Source organism: Ranitomeya imitator, chromosome 3 (genome assembly GCF_032444005.1).
Source record: "Ranitomeya imitator isolate aRanImi1 chromosome 3, aRanImi1.pri, whole genome shotgun sequence".
Classification (NCBI taxonomy): domain Eukaryota; kingdom Metazoa; phylum Chordata; class Amphibia; order Anura; family Dendrobatidae; genus Ranitomeya; species Ranitomeya imitator.
In genome coordinates, this window is record NC_091284.1 from 85496296 (window position 1) to 85524024 (window position 27729).

The 27729-nt window shown below is 44.3% G+C and overlaps 1 protein-coding gene across 2 annotated transcripts in view; it reads right to left on the reverse strand.

Moving 5' to 3' along the window:
* Positions 1-27729, reverse strand: part of ASB11 (ankyrin repeat and SOCS box containing 11) — an 89295-nt gene that overhangs the window by 24736 nt on the left and 36830 nt on the right. The window contains exon 1 of one of the 2 annotated variants that reach the window (XM_069761046.1): positions 19609-19784. The exons of the other annotated variant lie outside the window; for it this stretch is intronic. Coding sequence (XP_069617147.1) covers positions 19609-19708 — 100 coding nt within the window. The 5' untranslated portion in view covers positions 19709-19784. Of the gene's footprint in view, positions 1-19608; positions 19785-27729 lie in introns of those variants that run through there. 2 annotated transcript variants of the gene reach the window in all.

Consider the following 27729-nt stretch of genomic DNA (forward strand, 5'->3'; position numbering starts at 1 on the left):
GAGTTCGGAAGGGAAGGAGCGCTGTTTGACTTTTCAATGCAAAATTGACTGGAATTGAGATGGGACACCATGTTGCGTTTGGAGAGCCCCTGATGTGCCAAAAGAGTGGAAACCCCAATTCTAACTGAAACCCTAACACACCCCTAACCCTAACCACAACCCTAACCACAACCCTAACCCTAACCACAACCCTAACCCTGACACACCCCTGATCCTAATCCCAACCGTAAATGTAATCCAAACCCTAACCCTAATCCTTGCCCTAACCCTAATGGGAAAATGGAAATAAATACATTTTTTTAATTTTTCCCTAACTACGGGGGTGATGAAGGGGGGTTTGATTTACCATTTATAGCTGGTTTTCTAGTGGATTTTTATGATTGGCAGCCGTCACATACTAAAAGACGCTTTTTATTGCAAAAAATATTTTTTGCATTACCACATTTTGAGAGCTATAATTTTTACATATTTTGGTCCACAGAGTCATGTCAGGTCTTGTTTTTTGCGGGACGAGTTGACATTTCTACTGGTAACATTTTCGGGCACGTGACATTTTTTGATCGCTTTTTATTCCGATTTTTGTGAGGCAGAATGATCAAAAACGAGCTATTTATGAATTTCTTTTGGGGGAGGGGTGGAAGGCGTTTATACCGTTCAGCATTTGATAAAATGGATAAAGCAGTTTTATTCTTCGGGTCAGTACGATTACAGCGATACCTCAATTATATCATTTTTTTATGTTTTGGTGCTTTAATACAATAAAAACTATTTTATAGAAAAAATAATTATTTTTGTATCGCTTTATTCTGAGGACTATAACTTTTTTATTTTTTTAAAAACACGAAGAAGCACTTGGATGGCACAAGAGTACAACACCACACAGGCTATGGACTTCACAACTTCTGACAACTAGGCGTCACGTAAGCTATGGGTATATTGGTGCTCTGCATAAAAAGCAAAAAGATATATAGTCCAGGAAAGCAGAAAAATATGCGGCACTCACCCAGTAGAAGCTGTATTAACGTGCTCTTTATTGGAACAAGAATGTACATACATCCATTTAGGACATCAGGTGGAGCAGAGGGTGCGGTGATGGAGGCTGGACGACGGCCGTTTCGCAACTAAATGTGCTTCAACGGGTCCACATACCAGGTTACCGACGTCATATCCTTTTATGGGTTTTCCGACATATATAGTAACATAAATTAACGGTGCTACTGTGAAACATAACTATAACAGTGAACGTGCAAAAAGATAACACTAGTAACCATTTTACAGATTGTAACAGAATGTTATAACAAAATATTAAATTAGCACTATATCAACTAATTTCTAATATACACTATAGGAACACTGACATATCTAATTTGTCATTTAATCCGATTCGACCCTGTGCATTAGCGTTTAAAATCCATTTGGCTTCTTTTTGTAAGAGTAACTTATTCTGATCTCCTCCCGAGGCTGGGTATTTAACTATTTCTAAGCCAGCAAAATTTAGTAAATTTGGATTTGCATTATGAACTTCTCTCATATGATGAATTAATCTCAGGCAACCTTTGCCCGTTGAAATAGAGTTATAATGTTCTTTAAACCTAACTGTTAATGATCTTATAGTTTTACCGATATAAAAATATCGGCACGGGCACAGCAAGATATACACGACAAACTTGCTTTTACAAGAAATAAAATCTTTGACACTACGAGTGATTTGACCTATTTGAATAGGGTTCTGAGTAATATGCAGATGACAAAACCGGCAATTGCAGCATCTATGATTCCCTATGGGTGCGCTTTTATTTAGCCAACAATTTCTCGATGTTAAGATTTTATTATGGACAATCAGATCTGATAAATTATGAGCTCGCCTATAGGCAAATTTAGGAGGATTAAGATGTATCGAAGCTAGATCTTTATCGGACTGGAGCACATGCCAATTTTTACGAATAGAGGTATGTATAATATTATCCATATTGCCACGAGATTTGTGGATGATATGATGTTGATTTGGGATGGAAATGAGGATGAATTTAACTCCTTTGTAGAATATCTAAATGTTTCGAATACAGAGAATATGAAGTTTACATCCATTTTTGGAGTTAATAATCTTGAATACCTAGATGTAAAAATAGAAATCATTGAAGGTGAAATAATAACTAAGGTGTTTAGAAAGGAAACCGCGACTAATAATTTGCTACATTTCGATAGCTGTCACCCAAGTCACACAAAAAGAGGACTACCATTTAGCCAAATGGTGAGACTACGAAAAATAAATAATAATAATATCATATATAATGAACAGATTAGTGAACTTAAGACACACTTCACAAAAAGAGGTTATCCATATAATATTTTAAGAGAAGCTGAAAATCGCATTAATAAATGCTCTCAAAATGATTATTTGAGAAGAAAAAGACAAATTAAAAATGGGTCATCTAATCAAGATATAGATAATTTCAGTTTTTGTTTCAAGCATAGCAATATGGATAATATTATACATACCTCTATTCGTAAAAATTGGCATGTGCTCCAGTCCGATAAAGATCTAGCTTCGATACATCTTAATCCTCCTAAATTTGCCTATAGGCGAGCTCATAATTTATCAGATCTGATTGTCCATAATAAAATCTTAACATCGAGAAATTGTTGGCTAAATAAAAGCGCACCCATAGGGAATCATAGATGCGGCAATTGCCGGTTTTGTCATCTGCATATTACTCAGAACCCTATTCAAATAGGTCAAATCACTCGTAGTGTCAAAGATTTTATTTCTTGTAAAAGCAAGTTTGTCGTGCATATCTTGCTGTGCCCGTGCCGATATTTTTATATCGGTAAAACTATAAGATCGTTAACAGTTAGGTTTAAAGAACATTATAACTCTATTTCAACGGGCAAAGGTTGCCTGAGATTAATTCATCATATGAGAGAAGTCCATAATGCAAATCCAAATTTACTAAATTTTGCTGGCTTAGAAATAGTTAAATACCCAGCCTCGGGAGGAGATCAGAATAAGTTACTCTTACAAAAAGAAGCCAAATGGATTTTAAACGCTAATGCACAGGGTCGAATCGGATTAAATGACAAATTAGATATGTCAGTGTTCCTATAGTGTATATTAGAAATTAGTTGATATAGTGCTAATTTAATATTTTGTTATAACATTCTGTTACAATCTGTAAAATGGTTACTAGTGTTATCTTTTTGCACGTTCACTGTTATAGTTATGTTTCACAGTAGCACCGTTAATTTATGTTACTATATATGTCGGAAAACCCATAAAAGGATATGACGTCGGTAACCTGGTATGTGGACCCGTTGAAGCACATTTAGTTGCGAAACGGCCGTCGTCCAGCCTCCATCACCGTACCCTCTGCTCCACCTGATGTCCTAAATGGATGTATGTACATTCTTGTTCCAATAAAGAGCACGTTAATACAGCTTCTACTGGGTGAGTGCCGCATATTTTTCTGCTTTCCTGGACTTTTTTATTTTTTTGCTGATGATGCTGTATGTGGTTTGTTTTTTGCGGGACAAGATGACGTTTTCAGCGGTACCATGGTTATTTATATCCGTCTTTTTGATCGCGTGTTATTCCACTTTTTGTTCAGTGGTATGATAATAAAGTGTTGTTTTTTGCCTCTTTTTTTTTGTTTTTTACTGCGTTCACTGAAGGGGTTAACTAGCAGGACGGTTTTATAGGTGGGGTCACTACGGACGCGGCGATACTAAATATGTGTACTTTTATTGTTTTTTTTTATTTAGATAAAGAAATGTATTTATGGGATCAATATACATTTATATATATATATATATATATATATTTTTAGGAATTTTTTTTTTACACATGTGAATATGTTTTGCTTATACTATAACATTTCCCCGTGGGGGGGGGCATCATGTTATAGAGTAAGATCGCTGATCTGACACTTTGCTGTCCACTTTGTCAGATCAGCCATCTGACGTGCACTCCTGGAGGCTTCCCGGCACCTGCTCTGAGCAGGTGCTGGTAATCCACCTCCCTGCAGGACCCGGATGCAGGCCCCTGCGGCCATCCTAGATGTCATTGAATGAAATATTCCATTTGCAAATCTTTATTCATTACATAGTGGAATGCGTTGAGAACTATAAAACATAAAAGGTCAAAGAGCACCGGCGCCTGCGCACTACAGTACTTTGCTCTACCCTCAACAGGACAGAGAAGTATGCCTGCGCGATGCCGGGGTGCCTGTGTGGATGATGCAGGGTCGTGTCATCCACAAGAAGCAAGCAGGAGGACGGCATCGCAAGAAGATGGGAGGCACCGGCACAAGACAAACGACACCCATCTGACCGGACCGCCCCACAGGTGAGTATAATAAAAGTTATTTTTCTTGTATTACAGGTTGGGTTGGGGGCAGATATACAGCATTATAGAACGTTGTATATAAGCCCTGAAAGGTGATGGCCGTATCTCTTATCGGACAAACCTGCTGACAGGGTCCCTTCAAATTTAAGCAGGTTAATGTCGCTAATACATCCGACTGGACATTTTTACGAAAAACATGGGGCAGGATGGAGACAGATGGGGCTGGAACATGGGGCAGGATGGAGACAGATAGGGCAGGATCACAGGACAGGTGGGGCAGGATCATGGAACAAAGGAGGCAGGATCGAGATGGGACAGAGGAGGCAGGATCATGGGACAGATGGGGCAGGATGGGACATCACATGGGGTCAGAATGGAGACACATGAAGGCAGGATGGGAGAGCATATGGCTGGAGCCAGGAATGAGAAACAAGGGGGCCAAGATGTGGGATATTATTACTTTAGGGGTTAATTAAGGAATATTATTACTGCAGTAATATATTTTATTTTTGAGGATACTGTTTTTTTAATAGGGGTCCTATTACTGTGCAGAGCGACACTATGTCGCCTTTTTTCTTCATCTGGTGTAGTGTAGAAGTTGGGAAAAAATAAATAATATGCTCTGCAAGTGTTGCTCTAGATAACTGTTATTTCCTGCAGAGACAAGTCCTGGCTGGAAGACGTGATGGCGGTCTGTGCTGGAGGAAGATGAAAAGCGAAGATGAAGGTCTTCAACTAGAGACGTCACTGGTGAGTCAGTGTGTTACCTGTATACTGTTACTATATTCAGAGCTCCTGTGTATAATGGCACTGGTGACCACTGTATTAGGCTACGTTCACATTAGCGTCGCGTCGCTGTTGCGTCGGCGACGCAGCGGCGACGCGCCCCTATGTTTAACATAGGGGACGCGTGCGTCTTTTTGCACGCGTTTTCCGACACGTGCGTCGTTTTAGACGCTAGCGTCGGACGCAAGAAAACGCTACAAGTTGCATTTTTCTTGCGTCCGATTTCGTCAAAAAACGACGCACGCGTCGCAAATTGCGCGCGTTTTTCCGTGCGTCGCGCGTTGCGTCGCCGACGCAGGGCGGCGCAACGCTAGTGTGAACGTAGCCTTACCTGTACACTGACACTATATTCAGAGCTCCTGTGCATAATGTCACTGGGGCTCACTGTATTACCTGTACTTAATTTTACCTGTTTCTTAATTTTTCTACGTTACTGTGTCTATACACTGACACTATACGCTATATACAGAGCTCCTGTGTATAAAGTCATTGGTGATCACTTAATTACCTGTACGCTGACACTATATACAGAGCTCGTATGCGTAAAGTCTCTGGTGATCACTGTATTACCTATACACTGACACTGTATACTAAGTGAAGATTTCCTGTGTATAAGGGTATAAGGTCACTTATGGTGATATTAGTATTGTGGCTTTTTGTTATTAATGATCAGGATTGTAGTGTTTTGTCACTGTGGTGGTAATATGTCTTCCGTCTATGATGTGGCGGTATTTGTTCCTTGTATGTGATATTACTCGGTCACTGTGCTGGTAATATGTGATCTGGACATGGTGTGGTGGTATTTATGACTAGTATGTGATATTATGGGACATTTTAAAAATAAATAAAAAATATAAATTAAGAGTATTGGATATTTTAACAAATGTTTAGTAAGTTATAGTGATGAGCGAGTGTACTCGTTGCTCAGGTGGTCTCCGAGTATTTGTTAGTGTTCGGAGATTAAGTGTCATGATACTAGTGGATACAACTGGACACTGGTGGCTAGGTCAAAGAAACTGCAGATACAAAAACCGTGTGCACTACTGGAGAAGAATGGTGCTAGGTTAGGTTCCCACACCTTCATAGACTATAAAGAAAGAGAACCCAGCACTCAACTGATGCTTTAGTGCAATTTTAATCGTAGTAGTACCCAATAAACGTTTCGGTCCTTGAATGGACCTTCGTCAGTAACGTACTGTAGAATAATAGAATAGACCGTATGGTCATAGGGTACAAAAAAGCAGCGTCTTATGTGTGAGTCAGATAGGAGCGGTACTGAGGAGACCGAGCTGGATGGTGGTGCTGTCAGACGCGGTGTCCACCGCTAGTCCCTGCAGAAACTGCAGACACATTGGTTTGAACAAGCAGATTTGTATTTGTGATCTGAATGCAATATAGCATGTAAGTCCAGATAAATGTTCAGTCAATCTGATAAACAGTAATAGCAGAGCTGATACTCTGCGACACAGCATGCAAAGTCACTGAGCAATGAGTGCACAAGACACAGTCTCTTGCAGAGCAGAGGAACACACTAGCTGGCTGGAGTTCTTACTTCACCGCAGGTGTGGTCAGTCAGAGGTTTCTGAAGTCAGGTGTCCAGCAATCACTTGGTCAGCAGGCAGGGATCCAGACATGCAGGTTGGCAGAGGGCTCCGCCGTTAGGAAAGGACCAACAGGGATAGTAAGTCCAGGCTTGGGACTGCAGAGGAACAAGGTCCAAAACATAATACACAAGCAATGAAACAGAGCAGGTGCTGGCTTTATATACAACTTTGGCAGGAAGCAAGATGGCCGACATGAAACATCAAGATCCATGTTAACTAAAGGCAAGTCTAAGGGCAAGAGAAACAGATTCCAGGACTAGATACTGACATTACTCCCACCTCAAGAACGGCCTCTGGACGACCCAAAACCAGGGTTGCCAGGGTACCTTTGATGATACTGCTCAATCAGTCGGGAGGCATTAATATTGTTCACGGGTTCCCAGGAATTCTCCTCTGAAGAATAGCTTTGCCATTTAATCAGATACTGCAATCGATTTCTGTAGATTCTTGAATCCAGAATCCTCTCAACGATGAAGTGCTCTTGACCATCCACAAGAATGGGATCGGGAGGAGGAGATGAACGTCCTGGAAAAGGATTTGGTACTACAGCCTTTAGTAGGGAAGTATGAAAGACAGGATGTATCTTCATTGTTCTTGGGAGTTTTAAGCGACATGCAACAGCACCTACCAGACCACTGATCCTATAAGGACCGATGTACTTCTGTCCCAATTTAGGAGAAGGGATATTCATCTTTAAATTCTTTGTAGATAACCAGACTAAATCTCCTACCTTAAATTTTGGTGTTGGTTTGCGAAATCTGTCAGCTGCATTCTTGTACCTATCTTGTGCGGAACCCAAAGTCTCTTTCAGAAGTTCAAGGTTCTGTTGAAGTGAAGAGATCCTGTCGGCAACTGCTGGTAAAGATGTATCTACCGGTAATCTGGGAAGAATGCTAGGGTGATATCCCAGGTTAGCGTAGAATGGAGACTGTTTGGTGGAGGCACTCTGGGAGTTGTTATTTGAAAATTCAGCCAATGGGAGTAGCCTTACCCAATCATCTTGCAAATGGCAAACGTAGCAGCGAAGGTATTGCTCCAGTGTTTGATTGGTACGTTCTGTCTGCCCGTTGGACTGTGGGTGGATAGCAGAAGATAAGTTAACTTCTATGCCTAATGCCGAACAAAAGTTTCGCCAAAACTTTGAAGTAAATTGAACTCCACGGTCCGAAACAACTTCATCCGAAACCCTGTGCAGACGAAAGATGTTCTGGATAATTAGATCAGCAGTGTCCTTCGCAGAGGGTAAACCGGAACAAGGGATGAAATGGGCCGCCTTGGTCAAGCGATCGACCACCACCAAAATTGTACTCTTTCCCTCGGAAAGGGGCAGTTCTACAATAAAGTCCATAGAAATGGATCCCCATGGGCGAGACGGCACTGGCAAAGGCTGTAACAGACCAGTAGGGGAGGCACGTGAGACCTTGAATTTGGCACATACCTTGCAAGATGAAACATACTTCTGAACATTCTTCCAAAAACTTGGCCACCAGAAGAAGTGAGATAAGAATTCTTTAGTCTTCTGAATTCCTCTGTGCCCTGTAACCTTAGAGTCATGAACCATTTTCAACACTCTTAACCTCACGGCTTCAGGAATGTAGAGGCGCCGTTCCCGGGTCCAAACTCCATTTCTAAAAAGAAGGCTTACCTCATCAGATGGCTGAGACAGGAAAAGATCAGAATTGTAAGCTTCTTTGATGACCTGCAACAAATCTTGGTTATGAATGACACCTACAAAATTGCAATCAGAAAGTATGGTCTTAGGTGGAGCATCTGGAACAGTGTCAGTAGAGTACATCCGGGATAGAGCATCTGCTTTTTCCACTGCGAGAACCTGGTCTATAAGATTGTAAAATTTAATTGGTTAAGGAAAAGACTCCAACGGGCCTGCCGTGGGGTCAGGCATCTTGCTGACCTGATGAACTCAAGGTTGCGGTGATCCATGAGGACAACGATCGGCTGTGAAGCTCCCTGCAGAAGATGTCTCCACTCCTTGAATGCGGCGATGATAGCCAGTAATTCTTTATTTCCTACATCATAGTTCTTTTCGGCAGGAGACAGTCGCTTGGAAAGAAAAGCACAAGGATGAAGTAAATTCTTCTCACCTGTTCTTTGGGACAGTATAGCCCCGACGGCACAGTTTGAGGCATCTACTTCAATAATGAAGGCGAGTTCTGGGTCAGGGTGGATCAGTACTGGTGCTGACATGAACTTGGTCTTGAGCCGAGAGAATGCTTCTTGGGCTTGAGGGGACCAAATAAATGCTGTCTTCTTCTGTGTCAACCGAGTGATGGGTGAGACGATGTCAGAGAAGTTCTTGATGGAACGTCTGTAGAAGTTAGCAAATCCGATGAAACGTTCGACTTCCTTGACGTTCTTGGGGATTGGCCACTCCTGAATCGCCTTGATCTTGCTGTTATCCATACTCAGACCCTGTGGAGAAATTACATAACCTAAGAATTGGATCTCCGACTTGTGAAATTCGCACTTCCCCAGCTTGATGTACAGATGGTGTTCCCTCAAACGCTGCAAGATAGTATTGACATGTTGCTGATGTTCCTCCATAGAGCTAGAAAAAAAAAATCAGAATGTCATCCAAATAGATTACGACAAAAAGATCAAGAATGTCTCTAAAAATATCATTTACTAGGTGTTGGAAGGTTGCTGGGGCATTGCAAAGTCCAAATGGCATGACTAAATACTCAAAGTGTCCATATCGAGACCTAAATGCTGTTTTCCATTCGTCTCCAGGTCTTATATGGACTAGATTGTATGCCCCGCGTAGGTCCAATTTTGAAAAGACCTTGGCCTGCCGAACTCTCTCGAGAAGCTCCGGAATTAATGGCAGGGGGTAGCGGTTCTTGATGGTCACCTTGTTAATATCCCGGTAATCAACACAGGGTCTGAGAGATTCATCCTTCTTTTTAACGAAAAAGATGGGTGCACCGGCTGGAGAGGACGAGGGGCGTATGAACCCCTTAGACAGGTTCTCATCAATATATTCCTTGAGAGTCTTGAGCTCAGGACCGGACAATGAATAAATATTTCCAAAAGGAATGGTAGCAGCAGGCAGAAGCTCGATTGGGCAGTCATAAGAGCAGCGTGGTGGCAATTTGTCTGCATTCTTTTTATCGCACACATCCGAAAATTCTTTATAAACTGTCGGTAAACTTAGGTCCGATGATGGGTCGCCCGGAGATGGATCAATCGAATTCCCAGAAGTTACCTCCTTAGCTGGGAAGCGCAATCTTTGTCTCCCAGTCAATGATGGAATTTTGAGCCTGCAACCAGGGTAAACCCAAGATAATAGGGAAATGTGGAGAGGAAATCAGAAGGAAGGGCAATTTCTCCTGGTGATCATCTCCCATGAGGACCTTCAGTGATTCAGTCTGCTGGTCTACTGGCCCCGAGGTCAAAGGAGATCCATCCACAGTCTCCATCAGAATTGAAGATACTCTTCTCTGTGATCGGATTCCAGATTTCTTAGCAAAAGAAGTGTCCATGAAGTTACCGCTGGCCCCAGAGTCTATCATGGCGGAACTGTTCACCCAACGGGAGTCAATCCAGATCTTGATAGGGAGAGAACAATGTGAGTCTTTTTTTTTTTATTGACAGGGTATGAAACTGCAAAAGATAGAATAACAGCATTAATGGGTAATACCGTTTCGGATGTAACAGAGTTCATATCTGAAAAGTCATAATCCGGAACAGTTGCTGCAATTTCGGGTGGCCCTGATTCGGAAGTCACGGAGTATGATTCAGAGAAGTCGCGTTCTACCACGGCTGCGGTTGTCCTGCGAGAACGACTGGGGCAGTTGATAATAAAATGTCCTGACTTCCCGCAGTAAAAACATAAATTCTCCTTGAAACGAAATTCCTTCCGTTCGTCATTTACTCGACTTCGTAGGGAATTTACCTGCATCGGCTCGGGTGCGGACTCCTGAGGACTTGAGTCTGGAATCTCCTTAGGAAGAAAAGGAAGAAGCGATTTATTGCTGCGGTTCATCTCAGTCCACCTTTCTAGTTTTCGTTCGGAGATGCGAGCGTCTAGGCGAATACAGTGATTGATGAAATCTCCTAGAGCAGTGGGAGCCTCCGCACGTGCAAGCTCGTCCTTGATAGAACTGGACAACCCCTTCTTAAATATTGAGTACTTTGCTGCCCTATTCCAGGTGGTATCCTGAGCCCACTTTCTAAAGTCCATAGCATACTCAGTCACTGGGCGTTTACCTTGACGCAAATTCAGCAGGGCCGTCTCCACTGTAAAACCATGGTTCGGATCGTCAAACATCTGCCCCATGGCGGTGATAAACATATTGAAGTCATTCAGACATGCATCCTGCGATTCTATCAGAGGGTTTGCCCAGGCAAGAGCCTTGTCCGTCATCCTCCACTCCCCTCCCTGCTAAGTTTGTCCATGCTGTAATAAAGGATTGGATTTTACCTGCCCGGTGAGTGCGTTCCTCTCTTCTTATACATTTGCAAGAGCCTTGTTAGTCAGCAACATGATAATAGTCAATACTTTGGATCGGTCCGTAGGAAACTGTGTGACATGTGCAGCAAAATATAAACGACACTGGTTCAGAAACCCACGGTATTTGTCTCGGTCGCCACCAGACCTAAATGGCAGTAGTTTGGGGATGGCAGGAGCAGAAGCCTGAGGTTGTGCCTCCAGAGCCGCAACTCGACCACGCAATTCCTGAAGGTTCTGACTGAGCACTTGTATATCATATTTAGTCTGCCCCTCTAGGCCTTCCATTCTGCTCTTTCATGTCTGCACTTCAGCGTGTACAGTGGCAGTGATATTATTTAGCTTCTTAACACGCACCTCTAAAGTCTCTGACCCAGCGGCATCCATTTTTCAGGCTTGTGTTTCCTGTCATGATACTAGTGGATACAACTGGACACTAGTGGCTAGGTCAAAGAGACTGCAGACACATTGGTTTGAACAAGCAGATTTGTATTTGTGATCCGAATGCAATATAGCATGTAAGTCCAGATAAATGTTCAGTCAATCTGATAAACAGTAATAGCAGAGCTGATACTCTGCGACACAGCATGCAAAGTCACTGAGCAATGAGTGCACAAGACACAGTTTCTTGCAGAGCAGAGGAACACAATAGCTGGCTGGAGTTCTTACTTCACCGCAGGTGTGGTCAGTCAGAGGTTTCTGAAGTCAGGTGTCCAGCAATCACTTGGTCAGCAGGCAGGGATCCAGACGTGCAGGTTGGCAGAGGACTCCGCCGTTAGGAAAGGACCAACAGGGATAGTAAGTCCAGGCTTGGGACTGCAGAGGAACAAGGTCCAAAACATAATACACAAGCAATGAAACAGAGCAGGTGCTGGCTTTATATACAACTTTGGCAGGAAGCAAGATGGCCGACGTGAAACATCAAGATCCATGTTAACTAAGGGCAATAGGAACAGATTACAGGACTAGATACTGACAATAAGTTTTCATCGTCTCAGCTGAATGATTTACAGCTACTAGACAGCTTGATTACATGTGGGGATTCCCTAGCAACCAGGCAACCCCCACATGTACTCAGCCTGGCTAATAGCTGTAAATCATTCAGCTGCTGCAATGAAAATGAAATCTCTGAACAATAACAAATACTCGGAGACCACCCGAGCGTGCTCGGGAAAACCCGAGCAACGGGTACACTCGCTCATCACTAGTAATTTACAGTAGAGTAGCGCCCAGCCAAAAGAGTCTACCTTGTCGTGGTGGCAGACTAAAAAATATTTTGGCCAAAATAAAAGCTGCTATGTATGTGATCTGGTGATGGGAACTGTTAATGTGTGATTGGTGAAGATGTGGTGCAGAAGTGGAGTTTTTCCAATAGAGGGTGGTGGGACTGTGGAAGGTTTGAGAGGTGGAGGTGGGGCTGGGGTGGAGCCTGGGCAGTGTCTCAAGGGGGCCTCAAAACTTTTGCCAGTATGGGGCCCTGAAATTCCTGGTGGCAGCCCTGTGTAGAGGGAGTAGCATGGGAAGATATTGCATTATCAAGATAGGTATACCATGAGGATAAACAGTGGAGAGAGGACAGCGTGTAGTAATCTCTAACCTCAATCTCTGCCCATCCTGTCCAATTCACTTCTCGCCACACTGGATCCAATCCCACCAATGACAATTTGGGGGTCTGGCATTAGAATTTTTGGACGTGTGGGTGGAGGTGATTGAAGGGAAGGTATGTACTTCCATATTCCGTAAGCCCACTGCGGTGAATTCCATCTTACATTTTGACAGCTTCCACCCTCACCACACAAAAAAATCCTTACCGTATAGCCAGTTATTGAGGACACGTCGGGTAAATAATACTCAAGAGGTCTTTAGGCGACAGTCGGGGGAGCTTTGTGAGAGGCTCCGCAAAAGAGGATACCCGGAGGACCTGTTAAATTTGACATTAGATCGAGTTGAAGCAACGAGTTCAGGATCCGTAAAAAATTCTTCGAGTGCGGTATCGCAGCGTTTTTCTTTTTGCTTTCAATATGGTCCCTTAGATAGGGAAATTAGAGCTACTCTCCGCAGGCACTGGCATGTCTTAGAGAGGGACAGAGAATTGACGAGTAGAACGGCAGGAGGACCTTTAGTGTCAAATTGGCGGGGTGTCCGTATTAGGGACGTCCTCATACGTAATCGAGTCACAAAAGATAGATCCAATTGGTTAGAGCGAGCGATTCCCGCAGGTAATCACCGGTGCGGACAGTGTCAGTACTGTCGGTTTTATGTATTGGGTCAGACCCTGCATATTGGACCGGTAACACATCAGGTCCGACAATTCATCTCCTGCAAAACAGAGTTCGTAGTGTACGTTGTCTTCTGTCCTTGTGGACGATTTTATATAGGTAAAACCATTCGTAGATTATATGTGCGGTTCAGAGAGCACTTTAAATCTGTCACCTCCGGCAAAGGTGTTCCTAGACTAATTGACCATATAAAAGAAAACCATGATGGCAATCCGGAGGTTTTAACCTTTGCAGGCATTGAAAAAATAGTTTTACCTGCACAGGGGGGCGATCTCCATAAGATTCTCCTAAGACAGGAGGCGAAATTGTTTTTTTGCGAACAAGAGCGACTGGCCCCGCCGGCCTTAATGACAGAGTTGATATGGCCGTATTTCTGTAGCTCGGATATATATATATATATTTTTTCGTTTTGTCTCCTCCTTTTCGTTTTTTGTTTTGTTCCATCTGATCCCTTGTTGATGTAATGGAGCTATATGTTTCTATCATGCTGTTTGGGTAATTAACACTAAGAGGTGTATTGATGTTGCTCCCCGTTATGCATATCGTGGACATTCGTGATAAAATTACGATATTATATGTTAACATTTCATATTGATTGGAAGTCTAGATTATATGTCTCTCTTCCCTTTGGCAGTACTATGCATCTGTTTTTAATTATAATTGTTTTTAATGTACCTGTGCACTTTCTCTGGTGTCTGGCGGGTTAATGAGGTAGGTGTAGTTCGCATGTGTTTGCCTACTTAGCCTGGCGTCATTTCCCGTCTGACTATGGACCCGTAGAAGCGCTCTCAGGCAGCGCGAAACGGCCGTCATCTTACCTGTCACACTCTCCCTGTCCACTTCCCTCTCCCCCGTGCCGTGAATTATGTGCCGGCTGGCACTGAAATAAAGGACGCTTTGCAACTGCATCTGGTGAGTGCATCTGCTTTCTTCTTTTTTTGCTGAACCACCAATGACAAGACTTGCAAGGAGTTTGTATGTTCTTCCCTTGTTTCCGTGGGTTTCCTCTGGGTTCTCCCACAATCCAAAGACATACTGATAGGAAATTTAGATTGTGTGCCCCGATGGAGACAGTGATGTGATGTCTGTAAAATGCTGTGGAAACTAATTGTGCTCTATATAAGTGATTAAAAGCTAATTAAATCAGTGTCCCCTTCTCTGCTAAGATGTCAGATCGTTCACTGCAAACTGTAGCTTTTAGCAAGGCTGGAATGTATAGGTGGCAGCTTTGTGAAATTTGGTAATACGATAGAGCTCTGAAGCATAAAACAGAGCTATCATCATTGTAAAATATATTTAGACACCACTCCAGCATTTTTTTTATTTATTGCAGCACTGAAGTGGTGCTTCTAATCTAAGATCCCTGCCACTAGCCTTATTCTTGCCCGCCATTGTCTTCACCTTTTGCCCCGGTGTTCAGCAGTTTGTGACCTGCAGAATCATTTCAGCAAATACTGGAGCAAACTGGAGGTCATTTTTCAATACAAGTCTATAAGAGCCTTGTTCTAGGTCTCCTAGACTTGCATTGAGAGTTAGAGACTGCTGCCTCTGACTTCTGGTCAGTCAGGAGTTGCTGTCAGAAGACGGTGGTGAGGGACAGGAGAAGCGCATATAAAAGGTGGTGGGTAAGTATACTACTCCGGTCAAGGACCTTTGCACTACTCCAGAACTGAAAAAAATGCTGAAGTGGTGCTTTAAGAATTTAATTTGGATCTAAACAATACATAATTAAGGGTAGAGATTCACTGTATGGAAGAAGCCATATGTCGCACTGTGATTGCCAAGGGCAACGTCAGGGCACCACTGTTCAACAACATGCAAATGTGACGTTATCCTCAATCACAAATTTATACAACAATGAACTGGGTAGATTGGTAAATGAATAAGATGCCGCCATTGTCTGTGCAGCGCCCCAGAGTCCTGGTCCTTGCAGTAATGTCGTTCTTCCACCAGGGGGAGCGATGTTACGTCTGATGGCACCAAAGGAGTTCACCCTGCCAGGTATCACAGCCACACACACACTTCACACGCCGGCCACCAGGGGGAGCAAAAGGTTCTATCTATTAGGCCACTCCTCACACTTGGGTAAAACTGGGGGTTGGTTAGGAAGTCAGTCGGTAGAAGTCGGAGTTGGAGCCAGGAGGAGAGGAGAGGAGAGGAGAGACTGGGCTTGGCCCAGGAAAGGGAAAGAAGGACACGGAGCTGCGCCTGCAACCCATGTGGCAGCCTCCTAAGAAAGGACAAGAAAGGAAGTGTGCTGTAGTGAGTGAGCACAGAAGTCGTAGCAACAGGAGTAAAACATCAGTGGGAGACCAGATAGAGGCAGGCTGCCTCCCACTGAGCGCAGATCTGGTGGCCGGAACACCGAGGAGTAATAGACTCTATGCTTTACTTCAGAGACCGGCAGGACAGTCAATTCCAAGTTGGCTGTCCGACCTAAGAACCTAAGCAGACAAGGTGGCAACGCAGAGGAGGGGCGACGCTAGTGTCCCTATAAAATAGCCTCAGGCCACCACCGTCATACAGGTTATGTCCTATCCATCTGGGGGACAGAGAGAGAGAAGTAACAAGAGTGAGGACCTTATGGTAGCTAATGCAAGTAAGGACCTACTATGTTACTGTGCGCAAGGGGAAGGCTACTGATTTCCACCTGGATAAGGGGACTCTGGAATTGCCATCAGACCGGTCGGACTCTGCCTACCCTGTCATCCGGCACTCTGGACTGTGGATGCTGAAGCCTTCAGTAAAGGTAAAGAGACTGCACCCATTGTGTCCTCGTTATTCACCGCGCCTTGCACCACCCACCATCACCATCTACACTTCTGGGAAGCCCTGGGGATATACTTCACCTGTGGGACGGTACACCATCTAGCTGCCATTCCATCACCCCAGCGGACCCTTAAGCAGCGTTGGTCACCCTGACCGAATACCACAGGTGGCGTCACGAACACTACCGTTATCTAGAAACTCTACCCTTTTATTGGGCGCCCCTCATAGGGCCACGGTCCTGGCCGGGCCACCGTGACATCCCTGCCGAGGGAACTGAAGGACCCGGTACCAAGTACCCCATTGCCCTTACGTGGGGGTGATCCATCTGTACATAGTGACTCAAGTATATTGTGCCAAGTAATGCTCATATAAGAGGCTAGTGGCCCAATCTTGCACAGGGGCCCCCTGTGGATTCTCCTGTTCTACTGTGGGCTAGCCCAAGCCTGTATATAAGAGTTACAAATGATAAAATTTTTTGATCTACTTGACATAAAAAAAATTAATAAAATAAGTCACCAAAAAGTCACATCTAAATTAAAAAGGAACAATAAAATAATCACCGCTTGCCCCGAAAAAAAGAGGCCTCACTGAACTAAACAATTTCTATTTTATTTTTTTTTAAAAAGTTTTGTTTTTAGTAGTAAAATAAAAACCCTAAAGCTATTAATTTGGTTTTGCAATAATTGTGACCCCCAGAACAGAATTAACATATCGAGAAGGTGCTGAAACTCAGGGCACCATTGTAAAATCTAGTAAATTAGTGAGTGCCATTATGTGCCAAATCAAAAATAAGGGGCACATTATTGCAGCGCCCCAGGGTCCTGGTCGTTGCAGTAATGTCATTTTCCTCTAGGGGGGAGTGATGTTACGTTTGGAGGCAATGAAAGACAACTGAATCCAGGTATCACAAACATACAACACATTTCGCACTCCAGGCCACCAGGGAGAGCTATGCTCCTATTTATTAGGGCACTCCTCACACTTAGGTAAAACTGGTTGCCTGGATAGGAAGTTAGACAGTTGCTGGCTGAGCTTTGCTCAGGTAGTTGGTCCCTGATAGAGGTGGGATCCTGTCAGAGGCCGAGACAGAAGGACACGGAGCTGCGCATGCCCTGAGTGCGGCAGCTTCCAGAAAGAGACACTGAAGGAGAACTGTATTGTAGATGCAGCGCCCCAGAGATCTGGTCGTTGCAGTATGACACTCTGCCGCTAAGGGGAGTGATGGTACGTCTGATGGCACTGAAGGAATTCTACTGACCAGGTATCACCAGCACACATTACACTTCACACACTGGCCACTAGGGGGAGAAAAAGGCTTTATTTATTGGGCCACTCCTCACACTGGTAAAACTAGGGGTTGGATAGGAAGTTAGTGAGAAACTGACTGGGTTGGATTCAGGCAACATCCCGTGACAGGGGGTGTTGCAGGGAGAAGACACAGGGGGGTCCCTGTCGGGCGTGGGAACCTGGCGGGTACCTAGCAAACAGAGCAGAACGTTACAGAACCGCGCCTGCACTACCTTGCGGCGGTATCCTAAGAAAGAGACACGAAGGGAAGGACATTGTGGAACAGTGAGAAACGAGATCAAGCACAAAGGAGAGCCAATAGGAGTCGTGCCGTGAGACCGGGGCAACATCCTACTGAGGCGCGTAGCTGGTGGCCGGAACACCGCGGAAGTAACTGACTCTAGGCCTTACTTCGACCTCCGCAGGACAGTTAATTATAGGTTGGCTGTCTACCTTAAATTTCCTATGAAGACATAGGGGACAACGTGTGGAGAGGGGCGTCTCTAGGGTTTCGGAAGAGCTCCGAGCCTTCCCGTCATACGGGTGCGTCCTAGCCATAACATACCTGGGGGACGAGAAACTAGTAACATCTGGAACAAGAGAGAGAGAATTAGAAAGAACAAACGAACGAGAACAGAAGTTGTGAGGACTATTCCGAATGCTCAGCAGGTTAACACTACAACACACAGGCGCTAGTGGTAGGCACTGATTTCCACCTGCAAAGGGAACTCTGGATGTGCCCATCAGACCGGCCGGTCTCAGAAAGCACTTTAATCGTGCTCTGGATTGAGGATCCTGAAGTCTTCAGTAAAGAGGTAAAGAGACTGCAATCTTGTGTCCTCGTTATTCCCTGCACCTCACATCATTACCATCCACCTTACTGGGAAGCCCTGGGGACACACTTCACCTGTGGGAAGGTATACCATCTAGCTGCCATTCCATCACCCCAGTGGACCCCACAGCAGCGTCGGTCACCCTGACCGAATACCACAGGTGGCGTCACGAAACCTAGACAGACTCCTATCACCTTTTATTGGACGCCCCTTAGCAGGGTCATGGACCGGGTCTAGCCACCGTGACAGCCTCAGAACCGAATCAGAGAGGCCCGGTACCGAGAACTCATGGCCCTGTGTCTGGGGGCGATCCATAGAGAGGGTGAAGAAGTCGTAGCAAAGGAGTGGATATCAGAGGAGTTCTGCCCTGCACAGGCTGCCTCCTTCTGAGGCGCAAGATCCCGGTAGCCGGTACACCAAGGAAGCAACAGTCCTAATTTCACCTTACCTGCCCGCCTTATACCCAGGAGGCAAGGTGGCACCCACGAGAGGCTGGGGCATGATAGAGTCCCTGTAAAAAGCCTCAAGCCACCGGTCATACAGGTTTGTCCTATCCATCTGGGGGACAGAGAGAGAGACATTACATCTGTAACATCTTCAACGGTTGTGAGGACCTTATGAGAAGCTTAGCAGTAAGGTACTACAACACCACGGCGCTAGAGGAATGCTACTGATTTCTACCTGAACAAGGGGACTCTGGATTTGCCTCCAAACCAGCCGGACTCTGCCTGCCCTGTGATCTGGTGCTCTGGACTGTGGATGCTGAAGTCTTCAGTAAAGGTAAAGAGACTGCAACCTTGTGTCCTCGTTCTTCACTGCGCCTCTCACCATCCACCATCTACACTCTGGGAAGCCCTGGGGATACACTTCACCTGTGGGAAGGTATACCATCTAGCTGCCATAACATCACCCCATCGGACCCCTTAAAGCAGCGTCAGTCACCCTGACCGAATACCACAGGTGGCGTCACAAACATTTCCCCTTTAAAGACCTTTCCCTTTTACACGGACGTCCCAGGGCCACGGATCGGGTCAGCCACCGTGACATCCCCCCTTGTGAACCGAAGGACCCGGTACCGAGTACCCCACGGCCCCATGGGGGCGCTCCAGTTTCGATCTGCTAGACCACTCCTGTAATATCGCTGGACAGAGGCTTGGACATATCATTATTACATCGCTCCATCATTTCTTCTTTCCCCATACAGTTACATGCAGCTACATACATACACATACAGACGTACCTCCCTGGAAGGTGTGACAGATGTGATCGCCGTAAAGGGCATTTCTTAGTTCCCAGGGTAAACAAGTTCCGAATAATTCCTGTCTCTGTGAGACCTCCATGCTTACATGGAGAGCCAGTTTAGAGCAGGCAGAGAAAACATTAATGAAGCTGCTGGAGACTTCGAATGACAGAAAACATCACGTGGAATAATGGTGGCCGCCTCCCAGCAGCATGAGTATCAGATGGCATCTATGGCCAGAAGCTTTCTACTTAAAGGGAAACGGTAATGTAAAATAACACTATTAACTTGCAAATATGGGGTTAATCTGGGTTTAATAGCGTTCTGATATTATGCAGCCGCCACACTGAGAGCCGGACTGATGAGAGGAAATGAACTTTATTAACACCTCGTTCTTTCAGTCACAGGACCAGTTTCAGTCACCACTTTGTACATAGAGAGTAACTGGGTCCCGGCACTGACTGACAGTGGGCTCAGCATTAGGGATCGCGCACAGAAGCGTATAAAGCGCACGAGTGCCATCCGATGTTTTATCAGGTAGCACGCTGACCCATATTATTCAATGAGACAGCACAGATGACCGATAATTTTCACTGACAGAATCGGTCTGCTTAGATTTGACTCTTAAATCGGATGAAACTCGCCACAGTATACCATCCGATTTTTATGGACACATTGCAATTCTATAACATAGGAAGTTATAATAAAGTTGTGACACACATAATACACACAGATTATAAGTAAACAAGTACCAATATTGTAAGAAATATATCATGTGTGTATATTTGGACTATACTAAAGGGACAACTGTAAACAGAAATCCTAATACTCCACAAAGAACCACAGTCCGTAAATCCCATAAAATATACCTTTATTAAATATACAAAATTATAAAATTGAACAACGGATAAGATACATTGGGACAAATGGGGGCTAGTGAGAAAAACTGTACGGCAGTAAAATACAGGGCTACAGAGTACTCCCCACCATGTCAGCACAACATGTCACATAATATATACTCCAATGAGTGATGTAAACAAGTACACACAATAGAGCACTGATAGATAATACTGAGGCCAGGGACAGTATATTAACAATTTAGGTGCAAGTGCACATATGGCAAAGAGATTTCACTGCATGCCGGCCACATATCAGTATAGAATATAGAAAAGTGTATACCTGATGCTTGCTTATACCACATAATTATGTCACATAATATATACTCCAATGAGTGATGTAAACAAGTCCACACAGTAGGGCACTGATAGATAACACTAAGGCCAGGGACAGTATATTAACAATAAGGTGCAAGTGCACATATGGAAAAGAAATTTCACTGCATGCCGGCCACATATCAGCATAGAATATAGGAAGGTGTATACCTGATGCTTGCTGGCCGGTGAGGGACCTGAGCCGACCCCAACGCGCGTTTCGGAGCCCACACGCGGCTCCTTCCTCAGGGGGTGTACCTGATAGATGCCGCAACGTCTATATAAGTGTACAGGTACCGGAACTCACCCTAATTGTGAGGCATCCCGCCCGCCCATGCCGCCAGCCGGCGCACCGCTGCCATCCGGAACCGGAAACACGCGGGCCCCACGTGATCCGGCACCACATGACATGGACGCCGGCATAAGCAAAGCACAAGAGGGCGCATGCGCAGGAGTGAGCGGCGGGCGCCATTTAAAGTATGGGCGAGAAAAAGGGCAAATAACCTCTGCAGATAACCGCCTATTCACATAGTTCATCCGGTACCATAGACGAAAACGAAAGAGGGGGAGGGGACCAAACAAAGAGAGGAGGAAGGGAAGAAAAAGGAAAATAAAACAAAACCTATAAGGAAGGACTAATATAACACAAACATATGTGGTACAGCTGCCCCGTAAAACAACACCCACTATAAAGTCGGCACACAACAAAAATGCGTTATGCCCCCAGAGTAGATGCCAGCAAGTAGGGACAGCAGCAGCACAGCACCACATATACAAGTGAACATATACATACAGATAAATACAACAAAATAATGAAAAAAATGAAAAAAACATAGACATAACGAGCCGACCAAAGCATAATACAATAACAATAAAACATATATCCATATTACAACAAAACAAAATATAGCCGACACATAAATGCATATATATAAGAACACAACACCCACCATATACATATCATCAAAATACAAATATACAAAAAGCCTAATACTTCCCTAAGAGGAAGATATACCCTCACACACATAACAAATGGAGTATCTACCAACGATAAATATATAAATATATATATATATATATAATACATTGCAAGGCCCGAGCAGGAAACAAGACTTGACACGAATGCCAGGACCGTCAGTGCGATGTTCCTAAACTCCATGAAGATAGATAATCAACACATTGTAGCGTGCACCTACCTATAAAATAATAAAACAAAATTAAAACCATAATACATGCCAACAGATCATCTCACTATGATCACAGATATTCACAGGAATGGCGCAAATGAAATATTATCATTGAGTCCATATGGGTGGATGGTCCGTAAGGTCCAAATCCACTTGGACTCTAACTGCGCAAGACGTTTGGACAAATTCCCTCCCCTAATATTAATCCGCAACAGATCAATGCCACGTACTCTCAGGAGCTTCTCATTGCACTGATGAGATTCCCAGAAATGGCGCGGTATGGTCTTGAGGGTGGATGCGTCCGCGCAGGAGGCAGCCGCTATAATATCTAAAACGTGTTCCCGAATACGTACCTTCAATTGCCGTGTGGTCAGACCAATATAGATCAGACCACACGGACATGTTGCATAATAAATCACGTATCGGGAAACACAGGTAATGCGTTGTCTGATGGTAAATTGTTTCGTGCCATCTGAGTTGGTAAAAGAGGTACACTTGTCAACATTCGGGCACGCGACACACCTGCCGCACGGAGCACATCCACCCCCAGACCGCGCCACATCCAGGAAAGTTGGCATACCTTGCCCCATATAGTGACTACGTGTCAATTGATCTCGAAGGTTTGTCGCACGTCTAAACGTAATGGAGGGATTGTTGGGAAGGAATTTAACCAAAATAGGATCAGCCTTCAGGATGGGCCAGGCATTCATAATTGCAGTACGAAGCCTCCCATGTTGAGGATTATACGAGGTAATAAACCTTGCCGCATTATTGTTAGTAGATTTTTTAGATGTTTTCCCGTATAACAGATTATTACGATCAGAGTATTTGGCACGATGGTATGCCCTCTTCACGCATCGACCACTATATCCCCTAGATAAAAATCGTTGCTTCAACTCCTCCGCCCGAGCCTCAAAATCAGCATCATTGGAGCAAACACAGGCCGTCGACCTTGCGCAACAAATCCCCTGTATCTTTAAGGAGGAGGGGAGGAGTTGAACAAGAGGTTGGAGATGGTAATCAATCCACTTATTGACTTGCTCCAAGAAATTCCCCCTCCCAGACACGATAGGACGGCCGGGTGGTGACCTAATGTCCTTATGTACCTTGGGTAGAAGATACAGAGTAGGGATCGTAGGTTCCCTGACCGTGAGTGCCGAAACCAGATCCTTGGTGACAATGTCGTTGTCCAATGCCTTTTTTAAGATGGATTCTAATTTGGCACTAAACGCAGAGAGGGGATTGTACGTCAGCTTTTTATAACATACCGTGTTATTCAATTGGCGAAACGCCTCCCTCTCATACATAGCCTTAGGCCATACAACGACATTGCCACCTTTATCCGCCGGCTTCAGCACCACGTCAGGGAGATTTTGAAGGTACCTAAGACGAATCCTCTCTTCTTTAGTTAGATTATCCCCTCCCCCATACTTAGGAATATTTAGGAACTCATTGGTCACCACCCGTACGAACAAATCAATGCTGGGACAAGACCCAAAGGGGGGGAATTTCGTGGAGCGTGGACGAATACATTGGGGAACCTTACCTCCCGTATTCTCATGCTCGAGTGCCAACTCCTCCAGGGTTCTTACAGCCTCCTGCTCTTCTTCTGTAGGGAAGAGACGATGGAATTCTTCATTATAAAAATGTCGTTTAAACAGTAACGATCTAGCAAAAATATGCAGATCCTTCACCGCAGTGAAGGTGTCAAACCCCGGTGTGGGAGAGAAGGATAGACCCCTGCCCAAAACAGCCACATCCACCTCAGATAACACATGACTACTCAAGTTTATCACCTTGTTATCCCTGCCATTCGCGCCAGACTGGCTCCAGGGGCGTCTTTTGTATGGGTGGTACGCATGATCGCGTAATCTGTGGGTATCACTTGTCCCGTAGGAGGTAGCTGATGAAACCGACCCATCAGACTGACCACTAAGTGAGGAGATGGATGTATTTGAGGGTACTCTGCGTATGTTGTTGTTATTTCTCCATAGATATACCCTCTTCGTCTGATAGTCTTTTAAATCTCTATTGTATTTAGATACTTGGTTATCCTGGATTCTCTTTACTACCTGATCCATAGTTTTATTTAATTCACTCCTGTTCCTGGGGCTGTGGGAGAGGGATCTCTTCCTGTCAGACAAACAGGGGTCGATTGACTGAGTCCTGTTTTGGACCCGTTATATCGACGACATCTTCTTTGTCTGGCAGGGCACCGCCGTCGACCTTGCGCAATTTATATCCTCACTTAACAGTAACGATCAGAATATACGTCTGACTCCGGTGTGGGATGCCGAGAAAATTGACTTCTTAGATGTTACTATCTATAAGGATGGAGCCGGCCTAATTCAGACTGACATCTACCGGAAACAGACGGCAACAAACACCTTGCTTCATGCATCATCGTGTCATCCGCGCCATATGGTGCAGGCTATTCCGGTTGGACAATTCCTCCGCCTTCGCCGTATTTGTTCCAATGATGCTGATTTTGAGGCTCGGGCGGAGGAGTTGAAGCAACGATTTTTAGCTAGGGGATATAGTGGTCGATGCGTGAAGAGGGCATACCATCGTGCCAAATACTCTGATCGTAATAATCTGTTATACGGGAAAACATCTAAAAAATCTACTAACAATAATGCGGCAAGGTTTATTACCTCGTATAATCCTCAACATGGGAGGCTTCGTACTGCAATTATGAATGCCTGGCCCATCCTGAAGGCTGATCCTATTTTGGTTAAATTCCTTCCCAACAATCCCTCCATTACGTTTAGACGTGCGACAAACCTTCGAGATCAATTGACACGTAGTCACTATATGGGGCAAGGTATGCCAACTTTCCTGGATGTGGCGCGGTCTGGGGGTGGATGTGCTCCGTGCGGCAGGTGTGTCGCGTGCCCGAATGTTGACAAGTGTACCTCTTTTACCAACTCAGATGGCACGAAACAATTTACCATCAGACAACGCATTACCTGTGTTTCCCGATACGTGATTTATTATGCAACATGTCCGTGTGGTCTGATCTATATTGGTCTGACCACACGGCAATTGAAGGTACGTATTCGGGAACACGTTTTAGATATTATAGCGGCTGCCTCCTGCGCGGACGCATCCACCCTCAAGACCATACCGCGCCATTTCTGGGAATCTCATCAGTGCAATGAGAAGCTCCTGAGAGTACGTGGCATTGATCTGTTGCGGATTAATATTAGGGGAGGGAATTTGTCCAAACGTCTTGCGCAGTTAGAGTCCAAGTGGATTTGGACCTTACGGACCATCCACCCACATGGACTCAATGATAATATTTCATTTGCGCCATTCCTGTGAATATCTGTGATCATAGTGAGATGATCTGTTGGCATGTATTATGGTTTTAATTTTGTTTTATTATTTTATAGGTAGGTGCACGCTACAATGTGTTGATTATCTATCTTCATGGAGTTTAGGAACATCGCACTGACGGTCCTGGCATTCGTGTCAAGTCTTGTTTCCTGCTCGGGCCTTGCAATGTATTATATATATACAGTGGGGCAAAAAAGTATTTAGTCAGTCAGCAATAGTGCAAGTTCCACCACTTAAAAAGATGAGAGGCGTCTGTAATTTACATCAAAGGTAGACCTCAACTATGGGAGACAAACTGAGAAAAAAAAATCCAGAAAATCACATTGTCTGTTTTTTTATCATTTTTTTTGCATATTATGGTGGAAAATAAGTATTTGGTCAGAAACAAACAATCAAGATTTCTGGCTCTCACAGACCTGTAACTTCTTCTTTAAGAGTCTCCTCTTTCCTCCACTCATTATCTGTAGTAATGGCACCTGTTTAAACTTGTTATCAGTATAAAAAGACACCTGTGCACACCCTCAAACAGTCTGACTCCAAACTCCACTATGGTGAAGACAAAAGAGCTGTCAAAGGACACCAGAAACAAAATTGTAGCCCTGCACCAGGCTGGGAAGACTGAATCTGCAATAGCCAACCAGCTTGGAGTGAAGAAATCAACAGTGGGAGCAATAATTAGAAAATGGAAGACATACAAGACCACTGATAATTTCCCTCGATCTGGGGCTCCACGCAAAATCCCACCCCGTGGGGTCAGAATGATCACAAGAACGGTGAGCAAAAATCCCAGAACCACGCGGGGGGACCTAGTGAATGAACTGCAGAGAGCTGGGACCAATGTAACAAGGCCTACCATAAGTAACACACTACGCCACCATGGACTCAGATCCTGCAGTGCCAGACGTGTCCCACTGCTTAAGCCAGTACATGTCCGGGCCCGTCTGAAGTTTGCTAGAGAGCATATGGATGATCCAGAGGAGTTTGGGGAGAATGTCCTATGGTCTGATTAAACCAAACTGGAATTGTTTGGTAGAAACACAACTTGTCGTGTTTGGAGGAAAAAGAATACGGAGTTGCATCCATCAAACACCATACTTACTGTAAAGCATGGTGGTGGAAACATCATGCTTTGGGGCTGTTTCTCTGGAAAGGGGCCAGGACGACTGATCCGGGTACATGAAAGAATGAATGGGGCCATGTATCGTGAGATTTTGAGTGCAAACCTCCTTCCATCAGCAAGGGCATTGAAGATGAAACGTGGCTGGGTCTTTCAACATGACAATAATCCAAAGCACACCGCCAGAGCAACGAAGGAGTGGCTTCATAAGAAGCATTTCAAGGTCCTGGAGTGGCCTAGCCAGTCTCCAGATCTCAACCCTATAGAAAACCTTTGGAGGGAGTTGAAAGTCCGTGTTGCCAAGCGAAAAGCCAAAAACATCACTGCTCTAGAGGAGATCTGCATGGAGGAATGGGCCAACATACGAACAACAGAGTGTGGCAACCTTGTGAAGACTTACAGAAAACGTTTGACCTCTGTCATTGTCAACAAAGGATATATTACAAAATATTGAGATGAAATTTTGTTTCTGACCAAATACTTATTTTCCACCATAATATGCAAATAAAATGTTAAAAAAACAGACAATGTGATTTTCTGGATTTTTTTTTCTTAGTTTGTCTCCCATAGTTGAGGTCTACCTATGATGTAAATTACAGACGCCTCTCATCTTTTTAAGTGGTGGAACTTGCACTATTGCTGACTGACTAAATACTTTTTTGCCCCACTGTATATATATATTTATATATTTATCGTTGGTAGATACTCCATTTGTTATGTGTGTGAGGGTATATCTTCCTCTTAGGGAAGTATTAGGCTTTTTGTATATTTGTATTTTGATGATATGTATATGGTGGGTGTTGTGTTCTTATATATATGCATTTATGTGTCGGCTATATTTTGTTTTGTTGTAATATGGATATATGTTTTATTGTTATTGTATTATGCTTTGGTCGGCTCGTTATGTCTATGTTTTTTTCATTTTTTTCATTATTTTGTTGTATTTATCTGTATGTATATGTTCACTTGTATATGTGGTGCTGTGCTGCTGCTGTCCCTACTTGCTGGCATCTACTCTGGGGGCATAACGCATTTTTGTTGTGTGCCGACTTTATAGTGGGTGTTGTTTTACGGGGCAGCTGTACCACATATGTTTGTGTTATATTAGTCCTTCCTTATAGGTTTTGTTTTATTTTCCTTTTTCTTCCCTTCCTCCTCTCTTTGTTTGGTCCCCTCCCCCTCTTTCGTTTTCGTCTATGGTACCGGATGAACTATGTGAATAGGCGGTTATCTGCAGAGGTTATTTGCCCTTTTTCTCGCCCATACT